This window comes from Durotheca rogersii (genome assembly GCF_024521655.1).
Source record: "Durotheca rogersii strain YMJ 92031201 chromosome Unknown GGS23scaffold_6, whole genome shotgun sequence".
Taxonomy (NCBI): domain Eukaryota; kingdom Fungi; phylum Ascomycota; class Sordariomycetes; order Xylariales; family Xylariaceae; genus Durotheca; species Durotheca rogersii.
Window position 1 is genome coordinate 1,272,199 of NW_026251237.1, and position 21,947 is coordinate 1,294,145.

The following is a 21,947-nucleotide window of genomic DNA, read 5'->3' on the forward strand; positions in this document are numbered from 1 at the left end:
TTTAAAGCAATGGGTCAGAAGGGTGGCTGCAGGTCCATCACAGGTGTGCATGGCGACGCATGTGTGTCCAGTCGGCGGCCAATCGTCGAGCAGACGCTAAGCGCCCAGCGGTGGTTCGGGAGTTGAGCGCTTCGCCTGCTCCCTCTCTGGGCACACCTCGCCCAGTCCCTCTCTTGGCGAGGATCGAATGCCGCTGGGAGATTGGCCGCTGGCTGTAGAGCGCCAAGCCAACCAGAGGCCACCCACACCACCCGGTCCAAGCCAATGGCGCCGCGAGACCCTCGTCGAAGAGGGCATTCGGCCCCCGTTGGCCCTGTGGCGCCTCGACCAGACTGACGATGGAGGGACCCCAATGATGAGCCGCCTGTGCGTCTCCTCCGGACGCCAACGTGGGAGTGAGGGGGTTTCAGTGGCTATGCTGCCATTCTTCTACGGCCCCCATCCGGAGAGAGCAGCACGTAGATATCAGCCATGACACCTTCCAGGGCCTATGGTCGCCATCCCGATAATATACCTAACACAGGTTATTCCTCACCGAATCTGGGGGCCTTTCAGACATCGCACGCATGAACACACACACAAACACAGAAACACACACGCGCAAATATACATACGCGCAACTCTGGTCACCGGATCCGACTGCGCGACGGAACGGGAGGGGTGATGAATTTCGATAACGGCGAACCGCCCGAAATGCATAAAGGAAAAAAAGAATGGTTTCATGAGTTCTCAACCCTTACTGATATAAGTGCGAATATCACTGGCCGGCCGCGACTGTTGTCATCTAGTCAGGTGTCGTTACGCGAGACTGTGAAGACTCCGATGTGATGTGCGCATGCGAATGGACTAGGGCCAACCCGCTCAGAGCCAACGTTTTCGTATCGTGTGGAACAGACGGACACTGCAACGCTACGCTCGACATCCATCAGGTAACAACAGCCTTCAAGGGGTTGACGTGAAAATGTGACAATGTGACAACGGACGATGACGAGCCTGAGAGGGTCGCACCTTTGAGGCGTACGTGAGGAAAAAAAGAGGGAACCCCCCCGAGCCGGGTGCGGGTGCCCAGAACTAGGAACCTGAGAGCGCTCGAGCACAAGAGCCTCCCTCCACGCGACGGGGCCGGCGTTGGTGTTCTTGTATCTCCGAGAAGGGCGGACGCCGTATGGGACTGATTGACGACTTGATTGCCAAAGGTCTGAGACGACCTCGCGGGATCTCGACATTGTCGACGTACTCTACACAGTAGGTACCTACATATAGGTAACTTGGGTAAGGAGGTACCGAGGCGCCCGAGGTAGCACTGCTCTCTCGCTTACGTCCTTTTTCTCCTTCCTGCTTCTCTCTCGCCTACCATGTATACACCAGGCGGGTTCGGGATAGAAGACATAGACGACTCCGGGGAGTAAGCCGGCGCAGTCGATGATCGGCAACCACGGTAGGTCGGCAAAGCAGAAGACATTTTTGGGAACGAATATTTTGGTTTGGTTGTGGTGAAGGAAGAGGAGGACGAGGAGGGCGTTGTGACGACTCGCGTAAAGTACGACTAGGAGCAAAGAATCTCTACACGTAGACTGTCGACCTTCGCGAAGAGGCAAAGACTGGTCTAGACCCCACCCCAAGATCGACGAGGCCCTCGCGCACCCTAACGCTGGTGCGTTCAAGCGACTAGGCCATGTTGGATGATCCCCTTGGCTGAGGAGACAATTCCATGTTAGAGCCTAGGGGGGAGTAAGATCTCACTTTTCAGTTTTTTCTCTCTCCTCCCAAATCGATCGAGCCATTGTGCCGTCTCGAGAGCGGGGAGCGGGCGTGATGATCCTAACTAGGCCTTGACGGGGCTGTCAGCTACTAGGACTATTAATGCAAGACGATCACGAAGAACCAGGAGAGGGGGTGCCGGGGTGGTCTGGGGCTCCTGGGGCTTCTGGGGGCATGTGCGCGTCTGGGAAACTTGATAATGCGTAGGAATCGTGCACACGCGGGCGAGAAATGGGCGAGGAGAGAAGCCTTGGGCGCCCCTAGACCTCCAGAAGAGAAGGGAAAGGGGCTAGAGAAGAAGAGGGAGGCTTGTGGGAAGGGTGGGAAGGATGCTAGGGAATCGGAAGCTGTCGAGGCGACCCAGAAGCCGGACGCTGTTCAAAGTGGGCACCTACCTTATACCTACGTATGTGTGGATACATGTATCGGAGTATGAGGTCCGTCTGACGGTACATTCAAAGGTACATATAAAGGTACGCATGCGAGCAGGTTGCGTACCTAATCGTGCATACATTCGTAGGTACCTAACCTTGTACATTGGGCTCTCTTAGGCAGCTGGGGACATGTACCTGTGAGGCCCCCGAGGTGGGTGCTACAGGTACCTAGGTAGGTACCATTGAAGGTGGATAGGCGACCACCCGGGCGACCCTGTAGGTATGTGGTGAACCATGTTCTTACCCAACGCCCATTACACGAAAGCGTGGACGGGCATAGCCGTCTCTGGGCGCGGATAGATCAACTACGGGCTATCTACCTACCTGGAGGCTTAGAAGGGAGTTTAGGTACAACATAATACTGTCCCCGCTACCAAGTGCCTATAACCTTAGGTAGGTAGTGCACTATCTACCTACCTCCTAATCCCAGAACGCCAGCCCCGTTGCATGCATACCTGACATGTACGTGTACACATGAGTAGGTCTTCCGCGCGCACGTATAAACATGGGTGGGAATGATATATGCATCTACAACACGTGGATACTACCGAATAGGTGCAAATAGTACGCACGGAAATGGGTGTGTATGTATCTAGGCGGGTAGTTATGTAGGACCTGGGTAGAGGATTACGCAGTCTGGGGGCGCTCGCCTACCTCATGCCACATGTGCTCAAAACATGCAGCTCGATGACACTTCTATCACCTCCTATAGGCACCTGGTTTTTACTTTTTATGGTTGGTCCGTCCTCGGGCCATAATACGTCTTTTATAGCGTGACGAGACGGGGGCGGGGAAAAATGCATACCTACCTCTGGATATGTGTGATCGTCGAGTTTTCACGTTGTAGAAAGAAAAAAAAAAAGAAGAAACCAATAAGAATAGAGATCTTCAATTCCGGGTTAACGGCGGGATTATCGGCGTGGGTAGTAGCAATGTGTAGAAGCCACCCCAGTTACACCCCAACCGCAACCCCAAACTCCCACATACCTTCTCCTAAGTTGCACTCAACTCAACTTTGAGCCAGAAAAAGAAGCTTTCTCCTGGAGGAGCCATCCGAGCCGAGTTCTGAACGACAACGCCCTATAGTTGCATGTGTATAGTAAACCGGTGGCTATGGTAATGCCTATAGTTGCTGGCTTTGGCTCCAAGGTCTTCCCGTAAGTCTATGTAATAAAGTCTAGACTGCTAGGGTATAAAGAATAACAACCGCCTAACCCTTAACCAGAAAGGTAATAGCCAATATATGTATTATACGTAATGGCTGCCCGGGCAAGACTTTGGCCTATATGCCCATATCCATATTTGCAAAAGGAGAGACGCGAAGGGCCTGGTTGACGGGAAGAGGACACCACCACCGCACTGACCGTCACGAAAATGACCTACCCACATCCGGACAGGATATCCATATGTAGGTACTCATACACAGGTAAGAAACCCAAGGTAAGGTGCCTAACGTGCACGTACAGTGCCTTATACATCCGTGCTTGTATCCGACGAATGCGTCGTTGTAGGTCTGATGCTCCACAAGTCTGATTCGACGCTGACCTCGGTATAAGTCCGTGGAGGCAGGCATGGCTTTACACAAGAGGTATGGGACGTTCTAAACCCGTCGACCCTTATTAGGTAGCAGTCCAGCCCCGTCTGGAGGTCCAGGTGTAAAATGAAGCTGCCTGTCCATAGAGTGGGCAGCGATACCTTAAGCACCCGAGGGCAGGGAGCCAGGTTCGACATTGCATATTACCTACCTACATCCAGGGCACCGTCTGTCAGGTTGGGGACAGGAGGTATTAATAATATGCTACCTGACTGACTCCTATATCTGTATGTACGTACCTAATGTGCATGCTGGGAACGGGGTGAAGGGCTGAGCTCCTCTTGGGTTCGAACGGGTCCGCCCCGTCTGTTCCATTCTCTTTCCGCGCGATAGCCCGTGCACACAATATTGACGAACGTATCTCGCATGCGGGCAGGGCAGGCCAAGGTGCCCACTCGGGGAGGCGCCTACAGACCTGCTCTCTGAGAGGCACCTTGTAGAGGCACGCAGTAGGTCAGCTAGGTAGCGATACCACACGAAGCTGCCCTTCCGTCCCTCGGGCGCATCTAAGATAGGTATATGTAGCGACATCCTCAGATGGGGACGAGATGGTTGGCCGTGCTCGCTTCCTCGTCCGTCGTCCAGCCCACCTCCGCGATGCAACAGGGTCAAAAGTCGGTGGGATGCACGGCTCTATCTTCCCCACAGGCGCATACATAACATACCTACAGTCTACGTATATTCTACAAGAACCTGATTCTGGACGCCCGGAGGATTCCACCGAGTGCGAGGTTGATGGTGATTAGGTGCCAACCGGTCAGAACCTGATACGCGGGCCATACGAGCCCATACGAGTAATACACGCATGGATCCGGCATATATAATATAGATATGTGAGGCACGAATCTGGTATAGTATTACCTACCTACCTACCTAACACGAGGGAAGCCAGGCTTATAATTGCGTGGAATTATAGAAGCATGTGATCCGTCCGAAGTGCACGCAATAGATGCAATGCATGCAAGTCTTTTTTTTCTTTCTTCTTTTCTTTCTTTCGAGTTTTATTTTATTTTATTTCTCTCTCTTCCGGCGGCCCTCGTCTCGGGATCCTCCCTACAACGCATCCATGTACCCATGCGCATTTGCACATCACACAGGCTACCTACCTACCTCCTAACCGCTTCTTGCGTATGTATATATGTACGTGGTGGAAGCGGAACAATGCTACCTGGAGAGGGGCGGGGGGCGCGGGGGGAGAGGCCTGACCCGCATACGGAGAAGGGGGACAACAGCGGGAACAAATCATGTCAATGGCATTTTGGTATTCTTGCCACGAGTCAATGCCCTCATATGCGTTCGACTGCATCGAGAGTGCGGCGAGCCATGTTTGGTGGGATGGTCGAGGCTATTTGAATTGGGGTGATCAGCAAAGCCGTCCACAGTACCAGAAATTGGCACGGGCAGGGGTCGGGGTCGGGGTCGACTCCTCCCACGTTCGTTCCAGACCGTGCCGTGGAACCGCGGGCTAAGTCCAGCAGTTCGGGTAACGTGTTGGGGAAAGTACCGCTGAAGATCCATCCCATGCTCGGACAGGGGACCACGAGGATATATGTACCCGACCTGCGAGGTACCGAATATGGGCTAGGTACCTATCTGGGTAGGTATGCACAGTTGTTGAGCATGTACCAACCTCAGGTAACTTACCTGCCTGTACCTACATAGGTAGGTACCCAAGGCAACCACGTAGCCACCTGCATGACCTAACCTGGCTAGGTAGGTACCTTTACAGGTACATGAGGTACATGCATGCATCCTCCTAAAGGGTACTATGAGGATACGCCTGGAGGAATCCAATTGCATACCTACCTTAGGTACCTACTTGCCTACCTAACCTACCTCCTACCTATTACTACCTAGGTACTCATCGATAGGTCTTTATAGCGCCACCCGAGGTATAGGCACCCTACGCCGTATTAATCGATCGTCTCTTCGTCTCCACGCACTTATCGCCTATTACCTATAGTATATATCCATTTACATATTGCTTTCATCGTATCTCAGTCTTCGTCTGTTCCTTTTTTCCCCCCCCAACACATCTCGCCACGGTACCTGCCATTGTTGCTCCTTATTGCTGCTCCTCCTCGCCCGCTGCCGCTACGACAACGGCAACGACGACCACAACTGGCAATACTTCCATAGGCCAACCCGCCGTCCCGCTACCGCCCGTCACCCACCCGGCGTCTGCTGGCATCTGGATGCTCGCCTCGACCACACACATGCATAACATCACACACCCGCATCCCACCGCCCACTCACCAACCTACACACCTACGCGCATGCCGATATCCTACTACGACATCCACCCGTATACACATTGGCGCTGACACCAGCACCTTGCCGATGCCTGTCTGATGTTGGGTAGTGGCACCAGGTATGCTATGTGCCTTTATTGTGCTGCCCAGCTGATCGTGCCGTCGTCGTTATCGTCGTCGCCATTCTCGTCTCCCTCATCTACCTAGAATCCACCTCCGCCCGCCCTGCCCTGCCCTGCCCTGCCCCGTATCCTCCCATCCAGCCGGACAGCCTTAGTATTGGCCGATTCTTCTTCCTCTCCCTCTTCGTCGCGCACACGCACACACACGCATACACACACGCAACACACGCAACACACACAATACACAGAATACACAATAGTATATACTCCTACAGGCCGTTATTTTCGAGCGTAGCCCGTCCGCGCCAGCCCTCTCCACACTCTGCAGTACACACGCTAGCCTCGGCTCGCACGTCTTGTGGTGCTTGAGCTCTCAGGGGATCCCCTCGCCGGTGTTTTCTCCTGGTTAGCCGCCTCCGTCGGCATCTTCCCGCGAACCCATCCCACTCAGCCTAACCCTTGTCGATAAAATCCATCTATACCAGTATCAGTGCATGTCGTAGTCGCATGGCCGTCGGGTTCCGTAGACCGTCTGCCAGCCAGCCAACCTAATACCTGGTCCGCGTATCAGTCCTGTCGCAATCTTGCCATCGGCAGTAGAGAGCAGGGCTTATACTCGGTGAAACGTCAGAGGGTCGGACTAGAGTCTCTTTTCTCGAGCATCTTTCTTTTCTTCTTCGGGGTATTGTTGTCGTCGTTGTTGCCGTTATCATTGCCATCATTTTACCTACTCCCGCGTGCTGCCACACGCATACACGCACACATACTTACTCCCTTAGACCACGCATCCAACACCCTCATACCTACGTTTATACGGACACGCATATACGCATACTCGCTCCCTCCCTCGCTCACCCGCTCATTCGGTTTCGCCAACTCTCTCTTCCTCTCCGCTCATCTGGCAATTTACATAACACTCATTTTCTTACTCGTTGCGTTAGTTCCCTTCCTCTTCCTCGTCCTCTTCTTGCTTCTGACGATCTGTCAGTCCTGCCGAGAGCGCGGATGAGTGTATGTGTGCGTTGCGTGCGCGCGAGTTGGCGAAACCCCGTTGACGCCGGGGGCTTGGAAGCGCGGACCGGGTAAGGCTCGTGTCAGCCCTAACAGTCGTTGATCGCACCAGGCCCTAATCCGACGCTCATCCGGGTCTGGTTCTGGAGCATCTAGCTTTTCCAACTAGCGAAAACTTGAGGATCCTCGATTACATATGAGAAACCTCTAACCCAACTCGATTCTCGCCGTCCATATATCCTCCCCTCGCCCGCCTTTGTCTTAGTCTGCATCCCCGATCCTACGCCATCCATGGCCACAGGCCGACGACGCTCCACCTTCTCGATCATCGTTAGCAGGTAATTTGGGTCAGTTCGCGGCTGACGAGTTCTCCATTGATGCCGGCATCGCCTCCGCAAGGAATATCCATTCATGACTCGGCAAAACGACCAAGACGAACCTGAACCCCCAACCGCCCCGGGCGCCGACCCGAAAGTCGTCCAACAAGACGACACCCGTTCTATACCAGTCTCTCCCGCTGTCTCTACTCTTCCTCTCGCGCAGGAGGTGCGGCAATCCCGCCAACCACCCGTCCATGTCACTAATAGTTCGGTGACCCCTGTCGTAGAAGGGTGCTCGAAGATGCTGGAATATTATGGTCTGACGCCTGCCGCCCCCCTTAAGCGGCAGACGTCATCTACAGAGTCAGCGATGCGGCCGAACGGGACGAATACGAGGGCGAGTGTAATTCCTACCATCGTATCCCAGTCTCACTACCTGACGTCTGCCCAAGGCAAGAGGTTGTCGGGTGACGAACCGGACGGCCGCCAGCTCGGCAGCCGCACGCTCAAGAAAGCCCGCACTCGGATGACGCCGCCCCGTAAGATCGAGATTGGCCCCTACGGCCGACCCGCGCCTCCGAGGGGCGTCGATGGCCTCACGTCGCCCTTATTCTTCTCACATAGGCATCGGCCGCTCATCGCCCGGCCCCTTAGCTTTACCAACTCTGAAGGGGCGACTATGCTAAGGAGCGTACGGGATGGTGCGGACGTGACGACACTGAAGCTTGCTCGGGGTACCCTGAGCTCCACGAGCCCAGTGAGGCTCGTCACAACGCCTGGCAGTTGGTCGTCGGTTGAAACGAGCGGGAGCGCGGCGCGAAGTCCCGAAGCGATGATCACCACCCCGGAGTTGCAGGCAGTGCAGGGCCTCGGAATTTTTGAACTGCTAGAGCGTGACGACAGACCAACCTTCGTGATCGACGGCTCGAACGCGGCCAACAACGAGCCGGGGCCCTTCGCTATCATCTACGCGAACCCGGCGCTGCACGTTTCCGAATCTATCCGCGCCTTGATCTCCGGCGAGTCCCAGGATGACGACAACGAAGCACGAGACGATTTCGATAGTTTCAAGGCGTGGGTGAAAGCTGGCGGCAACAATCCGGAAGGCCTCGATGTTTTCTTGCCTTCCTTTTGCTATGGCGGATTCTCTTGGACCTGCTCGACGGTAAGAGATCGTTACCGGTTTGTGAGCGCGAACATAAGCGCCGCCTCGATCGGGCGGAGCTCTCTCGACCCTTTGTTAGAAAGAGAAGCCAGTGTCGATTCGCGGGGCCGTGACGCGACGCCAAACCCTCAGCCTAGGACGCCGAGTGATATTGTCCTGCCCGATCGGGATTACTTTGGAGCGACCCCGTCTGCAGGGACCGAATACCGTGCTGAAGGTAATGTGTCGCCGCATCGTGACGATTTAACACCCGAGGTCGTCCTGCCGCTTGTGTCGCAACCCTCCTTCGACTGGACCCGGCTACCTCTTACACCCGACCTCCCAGAGCACATTTATTTTGCTCGTAGCAGAGACTGGGCATCAACGCCGCTCGGACCGATAGAAGACTGGCCACCGGAACTACGCGCTGCGGCGAACTTGGTCATGGGCAGTCCTAATCCCACAGCCATGTATTGGGGTGAGGAGCTCACCACTATATACAACGAGGCGTACGTCGCCTTGGCGGGTGCCAAGCACCCGAAACTTATGGGCCAGAGTTACAAGGAAGCCTGGCTTGAAATCTGGTCGGAGGTTGGGCCTATACTGGATAGCGCTTGGGAATCCGGCCAGGCGACGATGAAGAATGACGACAATCTAATTTTACGACGCAACGGGTTTGACGAAGAGACGTTCTTCTCATGGTCCATCGTGCCGCTCATCGGCAGCACCGGATCCGTTGCGGGGTTATTCAATCCCGCCTTCGACAATACCCGGCGAAAGGTCGCGGAGAGAAGGATGCTGACGCTGCATGAGGTGGGTGAGAAGACGGCCCTGGCCCGTGACGTCAAGAGCTTCTGGGTTCAGGTCAACCGGGGGTTGGAATATAACGAGCAAGATGTCCCGTTCAATCTAGTGTATTCGGTTACCGAGGATTCCGAGAGCGATGTGTCGTCCATGCATTCGGGCAGTTGGGTTAACCCGCCTCTACTGATGCTCGAGGCCTCTCTCGGCATACCACAGGGCCACAATCTACTAGTTGAGTCTTTAGACTTGAGGACGAGTAATGACGGATTTGCTCCGTACATGCGGGAATCCATGTCCAACGCCGGAAAGCCGGTTGTCCTATCCGCTGAAGACGGTACGCTCCCCGAGGGCCTCATGGATGGGTTGGCTTGGAGGGGCTCAGGTGATCCCTGTAGATCCATCGTCATATTCCCGGTTCACCCGACCACCGGGAGCGAGAGCGTGGTCGGCTTCATCGTGATGGGCGTAAATCCAAGACGCCCGTACGATGACGATTACCAACTGTTCATCAGCCTGCTATCCCGTCAACTCGCAACCTCGTTAGCATCTGTTGTGTTATTCGAGGAGGAGATACGCCGTGGTCAGAAGGCGGCTCAGATGGCTGCCGCGGATCGCCAAGAGCTGACGAAGCAGCTGCACCAGAGGACGCAAGAGGTCCAAGAAAGCGAATTGAAGTTCACGCGGATGGCCGAGTTCGCCCCCGTAGGAATGTTCATCGCCAACCATCTCGGCCTCATCACGTATTCCAACGACATGTGGTGGGATATATCAAGGCACAACAGGTCCCAGAGTGTAAATACTTGGATGGAAAGCGTCAAAGAGGAGGACAGGCCCGATTTAGAAGCAGTGTGGCGTTGCCTGCTTACGGATAAGGTTGCCATCACCCATGAATTCAGGTTTAAATGCTCCCGCCACGACGGAGATAACGTTATAGATACGTGGGTGTTGATGAGCGCGTATCCGGAGAAGAATGAGAACGGCAGCATCAAAGGAATCTTCGGGTGCGTTACCAACATATCGCAGCAGAAATTGGCTGAGCAGATCCAGATGCAGCGGCGCGAAGAAGCCGTCGAACTCAAGCGGCAGCAAGAGAACTTCATCGACATCACGAGCCACGAAATGCGCAACCCGCTGAGCGCGATCCTTCAATGTGCGGACGAAATTGCCGGAAGCCTCGCCAAGTACAGGCCTTCCATCGACGGCGTTGAACAGTTCGAGAACCTGAAGCTCGCGATAGAGGGTTGCGTGGAGGCCGCCAACACCATAACGCTATGCGCGAGCCACCAGAAGCGGATAGTCGACGACATCCTCACCCTATCCAAGTTGGATTCCCAGCTACTACTCGTCACTCCTATCGACGTGCAGCCGCTAGCGGTCGTGCAGCGCGTCTTGAAGATATTTGAAAGCGAATTGAACACGAACAACATCGAGATGAAGTTCCAGGTCAAGGATCGCTACCTCGACTTGGGCCTCGACTGGGTCAAGCTCGACCCTTCGCGGCTCCTCCAGGTTCTAATCAACCTCATGACCAACGCCATCAAATTCACGCAGTCGCGTGCCGAACGGACCATCGTTGTTACTCTCGACGCCTCGAGAGACATCTCGGAGAAGACCGATAGCGGCATCGAATATTTCCCGAGGGACCGCACAAGCAAGGACGACCTCACCGACAATGCGGATTGGGGCACCGGGGAGAAGGTCAACCTCCACTTCTCCGTCCAGGACACAGGCAGGGGTCTGGATGAGCACGAGAAGAAGCTCCTGTTCCAGCGCTTCTCGCAGGCCACGCCCAGAACCCACGTCCAATACGGCGGGTCGGGCCTGGGCTTGTTCATATCCAGGATCCTCACCGAACTCCAGGGCGGGCAAATCGGCGTCACCTCCCAGAAGGGTGTCGGCAGCACGTTCTCCTTCTACGTGCAGAGCAGGAAGACGGGTATCCCTCCTTCAGAAAAACCCCCGCCGCCACCACCACCAACGGCGCCGGGAGGCTCGACGGCGACGGCAACAACGGAGACATGCCAGCAACCGGAGGTGGTGGATAGCGAGATGGCCGGTTCGCCCGCGGGCAGGAGCGTGGTGGCGCCGCGGGCGCGGTTTTCGGAGGACGGCCGGCGGCTGTTCGATGTGCTAATAGTCGAGGACAACCTCGTGAACCAGCGGGTGTTACAACGGTCTCTGCGCAACGTGGGCAACAATACCAAGGTGGCGAACCACGGCGGTGAGGCACTCGAGGTGCTACAGCAGTCACGCTTCTGGAGCGGCAACGAGAAGTTGGGCCACGACATCTCCGTCATTCTCATGGACCTCGAGATGCCCGTCATGGACGGCATGACGTGTGCTCGCCGCATCCGCGAGCTCGAGCGCGAGGGCACCATTGTCGGCCACATCCCCATCATCGCTGTCACGGCATACGCGCGGCCCGAGCAGATCGAGAGCGCCAAAGCCGCCGGAGTTGTACGTATTTTGTCCCGAGCCTTCCGCCCTCCCTTCTTTTCTCCACTCTCATCAGCTTCGGAGCAGTTGATTTACTCTATGAAGAGGGAGGAGGGCGTCTGCTGGTTTCCAATACACTAACAGACGGGACTACCTTAGGACGACGTGATCTCGAAGCCGTTCCGCATGCCCGAGCTCATCCCCCGGATCGAGCAGCTCGTCGAGATCCACACACCATACGCCGAGACCACGACAGCGGCGTAAAGGGTCCCTCTCCTCGGCATTTACTCACGTTCAAGCCCAGATTCTATAACTGCGCAGGACGCACACACCTTTTAACACGTCACCCTACTAATACTATACTACCATATCATATCCTATCATATTATACCCTATCATATCATATCATGCCATACGTTGGCATATCGCCTCACCCTATAGACTGGTTCGCAAGTTTATTCCACATCATCGATTCAGCAAGGCGTTTCCGGCCCCTGGTATCTAGTAAGGGGGGGTTGCTTTTGATTTCTCTTTGAAGAAACGTATACAGTCGTGGCCCCGAGCTACTTCGCTTAGGGAACAAAAAAATAGGAGATGGGAGAGGAAAGGAGAGAGAGGAGAGTCTTCTGCATTCCATTCTCCTCTTGCACATCGGTGAGGCCAGCGGTCAATTGTCTCTTCTCGTCCTCTTTTACGTTTTTATTTATATATAAATCTTCGAAAGACCAACATAGACATGGGGAGAGGGGAGAGGGGGAGTTGGTGGCTCAGTAGGAGCGGAACTAACCGGCGCATCTATCTATCCATCTAATGGGAGAGTCATGGGCCTCCTCAACGCGCACATACGCACTCATATACGCACATACACATACAAGGATGCACAAAACGCATACATACCAGACACGCGCTTACGTTCCCGCATACGTACCACATCACGGAAATTGGCAGGCTAACGTGGACCACGGGAGGTCCCACGCTGTGATTGTTTTTTTTTTTTTTTTCATTTTATGCGTTCTGGAACAAAGAAGCCAGAGATGTTTATTTTCACTGTCATAATGGATAGACAGACGCTTGAACCAGGAGGGGGGGCGTCGACCGCGGCTTCTTGACTAGGGCTAGGTAAAGCTGGGGGGTAGCTGGTGTGTGATGGGGACGCGCGGATTCGATCAAGGAGGGAACCCCGGGGCCAGACGAGAGAGATCGGGCCGCAGGGAGAGAGGTTGAAGGGGAGGAGGGGGGGTTGAACAATAAGGAATGAGAGAAGGCGAATGGGAAAAGGCGAGGAGGAGAATGAGACGAGAAGACGAGGTGGCAGATACCACGCATGCCAATCATAGCATCACGGCATCGCGCCCCCACAGCTACGTCGAGAGAACCGACACCCCATCGTACGGGGCCGAGGGGAATGAGAACGATGGTGCCCTCCGGGCCCGTTTGTCATCGCGTTAGTGTGCGCGCGCGTGCTATGCGTTGTAGCTCACGACCTACCAGCACCTCTCCCTCCTGTGCCGACGTAAATTCGGCAGCTATACGTATCCCCGCTCCGGTCCCGTCCCCGAGGCTGGGTCGTAGTAGAGCAAGTAGACCTGAGCCCGAGGTTAGTTGCGGGTGTAGTAGTAGGTAGCCCCGGTGATCTCAGACGTCGCGGCCTGGCCCGTCCAGAAGAGCGCAGTAAATAATAGACAGGGGCGCGACGCGAGGAAAGCAGGACGCAGACCCCGTCCTCGCGGGCACCCTCGGCCCTCTACTCGATACCGGGCTCTTCGCCCAAACAGATCCCGCGCGTGTATCTCCTACTCGAGAGCCTCCCGTCTCACCGCACGTCCAGCTCCCAGACCTCCATGCCCACGCCGGCGACGACGACGACGACGACGGCAGCCTTCTCCTGCCGGCCGTCGGCACGGTCGCGCCCCGAGTCTTCCCCGAACACCTCGAGCGCGCCCGCGTCGGCGACGGAGCTGTACCGCTCGTCGAGCAGCTGGGCCCTCGGCGCGCCGCCGCCGCCGCCGTCCGGCCGCCAGCCCCGCAGCCGCCAGACCCGCACGCGCTGGTCGCTGCTCGCCGAGACCACCAGCGCGTCGTCGCCCGCGCGCCCCAGCCGGGCGATCGCCACGCCCGTCGTCGCCGCCGCGTGCGCCGCGCGGACCACGCATCGCCTCGTCAGCGCCACGGCCGCGCGCGGCCGCGCGCCGGGAGCCGAGGGGGGGCGAGGCGCCGGCGGTGCTGCTGCTACGGTCGCCAGCGCGAAGCCCAGCGCGTTGTCGTCGCCGCCCGTGACGACGAGGTACGCCTCGGAGGCGGCCGCGGCGGCGGCCGCGGGGACGCGGCGCACGTCGAGGGCCTTGATGGTGCTCTGGTGCAGGCGCGCGACGAGGGCGGGGCGGTTGGCGGCGCCGTCCTCGTCGTCGGCGCCGCCGCCGATGGCGGGCAGCGCCCAGACCGCGAGGTGCCCGTCGGTCGCGGCGGCGAGCACGTGCGACGCGCCGAGGTGGCGGACCTGCGTCAGGCACGCGCCGGTGTAGGCGCGGCGGGCGAGGAGGCGGAAGCCGGTCGCGCGGGCGTACGCGTACGTCTGCAGGGTCGAGTTGGACAGGGCCATGGAGACGCGGAACGCGGGGGGCGCGGTGGCGCTGGCGGCGTCGACGTCGAAGTCGGTGATGCGCGCGTCGCCGGCCGCCGTGCGGTCCGCGAACACGGCCTCGCATACGACGGCGAGCCCGGCGAGGTCGTCGCCGTCGCCGTCCCCGAGCCGCCGCACCCGCCACACGAAGAACTCCTCGTTGCCGCCGCTGCTGAGCAGGTACTCGTCGCCGCGCCACCGCAGCGCCTGCACGCCGGCCGCGTGCCGCTCCAGCGCCGCCACGCTGCGGAACCGCCGGCTGCCGCCGCGGCGCCGCTCCCATATCCGTATCACCGTGTCCTCCGCCGCCGTCGCCACGTACCGCCCCGAGGCCGACGCGCTCGCCGCCTTGATCTCGCGCCCGTGGCCGCCCTCGCGCAGCGTCGTCCGCGGGGCGGGGCGCCGCGAGAAGACGTGCGCGCGCCCGGCCTTCGTGAACGCGAAGCGGAAGCCGTCGCCGCCGCCGTCGCCACTGCCGCCTCCCCCTGTTCCCGCCGCTGGCGGCAGCGGCGCCCAGGCGTAGCTCCGCGAGGCCCCGCCGCAGTCGACGGCCGCGACCACCTCGCGCCGCCGCGTCTCGTTCCAGACGAGGAAGCTGTTGCTGCGGAAGCCGCACAGCATGAGGTCCCTCGGGCCCGCCGCGCCGGCGAACCAGGCGCCCTCGACGGACGACGCGAACGGCGGGGACGTCTCGTGGAGCAGCTGCAGCTGCAGCGCGGCGCCGTCCCGATCGTCTGCCGCCGCCGCGGCGATCTCGTGAATCCGGTACTTTCCGTCGCGGTACGTGGTCAAGATGCAGTTGCGCGCCCGGCTCCGCAGAGGCAAGATCGAGGTGATCGCCTCGTCCGGGTGCACCTCGAGGGCGAGCGTGCGTGCGTAGTTTCCGTCCTCCCCGCGCCGGAAGACGGCGAGGACGCCCTTCCGGGACCCCAGCGCGAGGTGCTCGCGAGCGAAAGCCGCGGCGGTAACCATAAACCCGGCCTCGAGGGCGACTTGGACGTGTTCCGCATCGGAGCCCTCGGCGTCGATCTGGACGATGACGGCGCGCGCGCTGCGCAGCATGGTGACGAGAAATTGCGGACAGGCCCCGTTCGAGAGGCAGAAGATATCCGCAACCTTCCCGTCGACCCTTGTGAGCACCTCGAGGGGCCGGCTGCCCGGCTCGGCGTAGGCGTATATGTCGCCGTTGGCTGCGCCGATGAGAGCCACCGATCCGGCCTCTACCGCCCCGGGCAGCGCGTGCGAGAACACGACCTGCCCGATTTCGTCCGGGAGCGCCAGCTCCGCCCACGACAAGTCGTCTGCGTCGTCGAAGGTGCCGACGAACACCCGGCCCGAATTCGTCGCGGCGAGCAGCCGCCTCTCCGAGACGAACGTGTATCGGTTGAAACCCTCCTTCGCGTTTTTGGGTGTGCCGCCCGGCTTCCCGCGAGAGCTCACTGGTGGATTACCCGAGTGGCAAGATCGTAAGACGTCCGCGAGCGGCCACGCGGCCACCCCCCCTCTTCCTCCTCCTCCTCCTCTATACGAGGTATTGTCAACAGACGCATCTCGACTGCCACCCGACCCCCCAATCGTGGCGATCTTCCCGTCAGCGCCGCCAGTAGCAATGAGAGGATCGCCACTACCGGCAGCGACCATGGCGTGAGACCATATATGTTTTCCGCTGTGATTGGCGAATGTCGACTGGTGCGTCAGTCTAGCGGCGATCCTCGCCCTCCCGGGGACGGCTTTCTCGACACCGAGCTCGGTTGCCGTCGGCGGCTGCGGGTCTAGGAGGAGGCTCCATTTCTGGGTGGTAGCGTCCTCGCCGAAGGAATAGAGATCTATAGTGTTCGCGGTCTGAGACGACGACGGCTGGCTCGGTTGGAACTCGACCTGCCAGATCCTCGACGCGTGGCCCATAGCCGCGGCCAGACACCTCGTCGAATCGTCGTCGCGCGGCGGGGCCTCGACATTACGGCCGAAGCCGGTCTCTCGCGCGTCCGAGATGTGGCTTTCGTACCCTCCCCGCACACCCCCCGCTCCGCTATTCTCCCCGCGCTGGCGCGCCGACTCCGCACGTCTCTCCGTCACGTCCCAGACGCGGATGGTCCTGTCGTCGCTGCAGCTAGCCAGCAGCCTCAGGGTCTCGCCCGTCGGGATCCGGATCTCGGGGGAGAAGCGCACGCCGAAGATGGAGCCTTCGTGGCCGGCGAGCACGTGCAGGACCTCGCACCCCCCCCCTTGCCCCGTTTCCCCCCCTCCTCGCCCCGCCTCTGCGAGGCCGCACCTCCACACGATGATCTCGCCGAAGACCGTGCCGGCGGCGACGAGCACGTGGTCCGCCGACGACCAGGCGAGCGTGCCCGCGTACAGGATGGGCCGCGACGGCGACCGCGCGCCGCCGAGGACGAGGCCGCCGCGGCGGTCCGCGCGCGCGGCGATCACCTCGTTGTGCGCCGTGAGCAGGGCCACGCGGCCGTCGCCGAGCGGCGAGATGCGCCCGTCGAGGATCCAGTCCGGCGCGCGGGCCGCCGCGACGGCCGGCGCCTGGCCCGGCGCGCCGCCGACCACGACCGCTTCGATGGCGTCGCGCGACAGCACCGCGACAGCGTGCCCGCCCCAGACGAGGACGGCCGGGAGCGCGCCCCCCGCCCCCGCCCCCGCCCCGGGCGAGGCGCCGTGCCCCGCGGCGACCGCGATGCCGTGCACGGCCTGGTCGCGGAAGACGGCGAGCCGGCCGCCGCGGCGGCGCGCCGCCCGGGCGTCGTAGACCTCGACGTCGGCGTCCTCCCCGGCGAGCAGATACTGCCGCCCGTCGGCCGGCGACGTGTAGAAGGCGAGCGCCGTGACGGGGTTCAGCACCGACTCCCGGCGGAGACGGCCCGCGTCGGCTGGCTGCGGCGAGGCGGGTTCAGCATATGAGTCCGGGCTTGGACGATAAGGGTAGGTAGGTGTTGCTTCAGCCAGGGGGGTGGGGGTGGAAGGGCGACAAGGGGAAGGGAAATTTCGTTCGTTTCGTCACTCGAACCGCATCAGACAAAAACAAACAGCCAACTGAGCGCTCACCTCGCAAGACATCGGCAGTATTAACTCCTAGACAGCGTTGCCATATGCCTACCTGTGCTCACAAACTAATTTGGCACCGAATTCGGCGATGTATGTGTATGTTTAGAGATTTGAGGAGCAGCGCGCCGGGCATAAGCAAGTATGGGGGGGTTTTTTTTTTTTAAATTTCTGGATTAGAATCGTATCCTCAGAAATCGCCCAAAAAAAGGTTCCACGTGATTGTGCGCTGTTATCGTTATAAGGCTTCGCATAGCACAGAGTATAGCATTTATCTTGATCGAACAGGCGAAATCTTAACGTTAAAACTCGCCGACGAAATGGGTAAATTATAAAATGTCCCACATTGTACCATCGCGTCTAACGGTAAATAACTGTCATAACGATCCGGGTATCCCTCCTCACTTTCAGCTGCCCCCTAATTCCTCCCCTTCTAACCTCTTTTGCCTATGAAACGCAGCTTTCATTTCATTCTCGTCATTCCCGTGTCCAAACGCCAGCACAATGCAGAATCTACATAACCGCAATCAACCCTCTAGTGCGTCGTCCGGCACTGACTAGCCACGTCCGCCGCTAGCTTCTTAGACATTCCATACTTAGTGGGCATGAGAGTAGGGTTCGTACGCCAGATCGGAACGGGCTCCGCCGCGTTGCTGGGCGCCGTAGCTGTAGTTGGAGTTGTGGTTCCCGTCGCCGAGCGGCGCGTACGTGCCGGCCGGGAGGAACTTCTCGCCCTCGGTGCTTTGCGAAGACCGCTTGGAGGCACGGCTCTCGGGCTTGCAGCAGCAGACGGAGAAGAGCCAGAACAGGCTGGCGCCGAGGCCGAATGCGACGGCGAGCCAGGCGACGGCGAGGAATGAGCCGTTGACGTTAGCCCTCCCACCGTACTGGGACGTGGCGGCGACAACCAAGCCGACGGGGACGATGGCCACCGCGGTCATCATGGAGGCGGCAGCAATGACGGCGAGGGTGGCAATGCCGGAAACGAGCCAGGTTAGGCACGAGACGGCGCGAGAGCAGGCGGTGAACAAGCCGATGACGAGCTCGATACCGAGGCCGACGATAGCGATGACATAGACGACCTCAGTCCAGCGGATCAGAGTCTTGAAGGTGGTCAAGCTGTCTTCGACTTCCTGGGGGATCGTGACGTTGAGGCCGGAGGCATTGTTAAGCCGGTGGAGGAAGTCGATGTTGAGCTCGTCCGTGGCCCAGTCAAACCTGGCCTGGGTGCAGTTTTGGGTTCCGTTGGCCGCGGTGGCACAGAAGCCCCAGAGAGTGAAGTCGTAGGTGTTTGCCAGTCCGAGCTCGGCGGCGGTGACGTTGCTGTCGGATCCCGAGTTGAGCACCCCGTTGATGATGCTGGAGATGTCCTGCGGGGCGGGGCTGGGCGAACGAGTGTTTACGAGCAAGTTGTTCTTAGCGTCGTTGAGGCTCTCCGAGAGATTCTTTCCGCTCTCGTCGACGGTGCTCTTGAGGCTGTCGACTTGGCTCTGGATATCTCCAACTCCGGTGAGGTTGCCGATAATGCTGGCAAGGGCAACGGGGCTGATGGAGAGGTCGGTTACGTCGATTCGGAACAGGTATAGATTCTGGTTGGCGACGCCGGCAAGGCCAACGATAAGCATGCATACGATGCTGGCCACGGTTAATATGAATGGCAGAGCCACGCAAATATATCTTCCGGCACCCATGGTGGTTTTTGGTCGGACCGTTCGTGATCCGGTAAGCTAGGTCTAGATACAAGGGTATCGAGGACGGGTTGCTGTCGTCGGCGTTAGACCCGGCAACGATGAGTCTGCAGAAGCAACGATGAACCCGGAGAGCGCAGATGCGAAGGGGTAGGATGAAGAGGAGGAGATATGGGCTCCTGGGGATGTAGTTTGTACGGGAACGAAGGGATGCGGATGTCAGGTCGGGCAGAAAGAGGGCGAGAGAAGACGGATTTATTTAATGGAGGGTCGGCCTGGTTGGCTGGGTTGGGTAGGACGGGAGGGGGCAGGGTTGGACAGGGACAGAGACGGGGCTTGACGGACTGGATCAACATCGGTAGGTACCGTATACGTAACCCCATCCATGCGTGTCGACGATGGATCTCCGTGCCTGCGGTACGCGGAGGACATGTACCGCGTAGGTACAGCACACACCCACCGTGGCCGGCCTGGGTACCTGCTAAGCACCGCGTCTGCCCAGCCATACGTTAGTACCCGACCCTGAACCTGCCAACAGACGTCCCATATATAATGCGTGGCGCAGCTTCCCTCCCCCCCTTGTTCGGTCTTTCCTAGCACGATTGGGATTTCCCACGGAGCAGGTGCGGACGAGCCCTGCCAGCACAGCACAGCACGGCATGGCAGGAAGGCAGTGGCACTGAACCCCAAACTGCCTAACCCGAGTAGGTGCCTACCTCGGGTCCCTATAGTACCAGGTACCTACCGACCTACAGTACCGGGTAACGTCGACGTCAGCCCACGCCACTGTTTGTCTACACGTCGGGAGGCCAACCTGCTCAGCCCCGCACGTTGCCCAATGATAAGGCCGCCTGCAGCGAGACTTGACCCCACTACCAGATTACGTAGTTCCTGTCCCACTCAGCCGACGTCTTTTTTTTTTCCCCGTCCCGTGGAAGATCAGTTGGCACAGCCTACCAGGCCTATCGACGGTGGAAATCCTGTGTGATGCGATGTACCGTACATTACCTGCTGGGTAGATATGCCCACCTCATAACACGCAATGCTCGCACGCTATACACAGACGGGCAGGTTCTCCAGGTTGGGCTAAGCGACAGATCAGATTACTCTTCTGCGTATTCCTTCCTAACACTGCTCGGCGACGCTTCGAGACAACCCCTATCCTGCTAATTTTAACCTCCCTAGCGACGGAGTGCAGCGTGTGTACACGCGCATGGAAGGGGACGCATCGCTACCTACGTGCCTTAGGGTAGTAACCCAAAGGGTACTACGACGTAAACATCCTACCTTGTATGTAGGTACCTACACGCATACTCATACACTATCGTGCTGACGCTCGCCAGTAACATACTAGCCGGCCAATGGCCTTGGAGGCACGTCGCCATCCCGGGCTAGGGTCTCCCCTGGTGGCCCGTGGCTAGCGGGGGGCTAGACGGCTACTACGGCACAGACCCCAGCGGAGGACGAGGTACCCTACATAGGCTATCGGCCAGATTCGACACGAGTACGCAGCAGGCTCGGCAGTCTGACCACATGCAGCGAATAATGCCAAGACGGCGCACCATATTTGTTTCACATACTGGTGCGTGTGTGTGCGCCCAGGCGAGTGACACCGAAGGACGATGCACCCATCCGACGATTTAAACAAGCCCTAACGCTGCTCTCCGTCGGTAGGATCCCGACTAGCTGATGCGAAACAGAGCGCCCGAAAGGCGGCAGAGACGGGAACACACGAGGGAGAGCAATCCCCGGGGAGGAAGCAACAACAAATGAGAGAGGCAGAGGGAGAAGCGAGGAGAGAGCAGAGAAAGAGAGAGAGAAGATACGACGGCACAAATGACAATCGGCCCTCGAAAATGTCAACTCGGCTGACGCGTGGTTTTCTTGCGTATTCACCTGCGGGGGCGTTGTGGCGCGACCGAGCCCGCCAAACTCGAGGAGGCGATGACATTCGACGCGTCTTCGGGACCCCCTTCGTTCCCTCCCCTCCCTGTGCATAGGGGGGGTCGCAGCCTCGAATACATACGTACGCCAGGATATGTATACGTAACCGATGTCTGCATGTGCGTACATATGTATGCTGGCACGTTGGGCATGTAGGCATACGGCGTATTATTTCGTAACTCGGCAGGGTGGGCGATCAGATACCCCAGGTTTACGAAACCGTTCGTAGATTCTTTCTTTTTCCTTTTTTTATTGTTATTATTCAAATTGCACGAATGACAACCGGGAGGGTGGGAATCCAGGGGGTCCCAGAAGGATTCAGTGTGCCAAGACGCCGACAGAACCCATACATCTGAAGTTTTACCTTTCGCCCTTCAGAGCACGTAGACATCTGTCGACCCTCGATGGGGTTTAAGCACTCTGTGAGGTACCTCTAGGTTGATGTCGACCTTAGGAGGAGTACCCAAAGTATGTGCCTGGTGTGGATATACACACCCCGACCATCTGTATGCGGGTGCGGGCAAGTGGCCCCGAACTGCCCTGCCCGCGCGAGGGTCCCTCCGTCAGCTCTCTAGATGTGGCTGGGGAAGTCAGCGGGGCCCACGCAGGCCGCGGGTCCTCACCTCCCCTGGACTCACTAGGGTAGGCTAGAGCCTAAGCCGCCCTTAAAATAGCATGCCAAGACTAGCGGGGTGTGGCTTACGCCCCAGAGTCTCCAGCACCCAGTAAAGGGGCTTGCCGGCCAGTGGCATTTAGGTAGAAAGACTTT

At 58.6% G+C, this 21,947-nt stretch overlaps 3 protein-coding genes across 3 annotated transcripts; 1 reads left to right on the forward strand and 2 right to left on the reverse strand.

Annotated features, from left to right (window-relative positions):
- Positions 1 to 7,164: 7,164 nt before the first annotated feature.
- On the forward strand, positions 7,165 to 12,415 carry GGS23DRAFT_462863 (uncharacterized protein). Its single transcript, XM_051514133.1, has 2 exons — positions 7,165 to 11,899; positions 12,038 to 12,415. The coding sequence occupies exons 1-2, from the start codon at positions 7,586 to 7,588 to the stop codon at positions 12,140 to 12,142; spliced, it is 4,419 nt and encodes a 1,472-aa protein (XP_051373483.1). The 5' UTR covers positions 7,165 to 7,585; the 3' UTR covers positions 12,143 to 12,415.
- A 978-nt stretch (positions 12,416 to 13,393) lies between these two features.
- GGS23DRAFT_619413 (WD40 repeat-like protein) lies at positions 13,394 to 17,716 on the reverse strand. Its single transcript, XM_051521010.1, has 2 exons — positions 17,550 to 17,716; positions 13,394 to 17,378 (listed from the first exon to the last, which is right to left on the reverse strand). Exons 1-2 carry the CDS (start codon positions 17,559 to 17,561, stop codon positions 13,692 to 13,694), a joined length of 3,699 nt encoding a protein of 1,232 aa, XP_051373484.1. The 5' UTR covers positions 17,562 to 17,716; the 3' UTR covers positions 13,394 to 13,691.
- A 1-nt stretch (position 17,717) lies between these two features.
- Positions 17,718 to 19,807, reverse strand: GGS23DRAFT_462908 (SUR7/PalI family-domain-containing protein). Its single transcript, XM_051514134.1, has 2 exons — positions 19,580 to 19,807; positions 17,718 to 19,308 (listed from the first exon to the last, which is right to left on the reverse strand). Exon 2 carries the CDS (start codon positions 19,235 to 19,237, stop codon positions 18,143 to 18,145), a length of 1,095 nt encoding a protein of 364 aa, XP_051373485.1. The 5' UTR covers positions 19,238 to 19,308; positions 19,580 to 19,807; the 3' UTR covers positions 17,718 to 18,142.
- Between the last annotated feature and the right edge of the window lie 2,140 nt (positions 19,808 to 21,947).

What these genes read in the sequence shown, in the direction of transcription:
- GGS23DRAFT_462908 (XM_051514134.1), bottom strand. Translation starts at nt 19,237, where the DNA reads ATGGGTGCCGGAAGATATATTTGCGTGGCTCTGCCATTCATATTAACC.
- GGS23DRAFT_462863 (XM_051514133.1), top strand. Translation starts at nt 7,586, where the DNA reads ATGACTCGGCAAAACGACCAAGACGAACCTGAACCCCCAACCGCCCCG. An exon ending in GCGCCAAAGCCGCCGGAGTT is followed by an intron (nt 11,900 to 12,037) that starts GTACGTATTTTG and finishes GGACTACCTTAG; the next exon opens with GACGACGTGATCTCGAAGCC.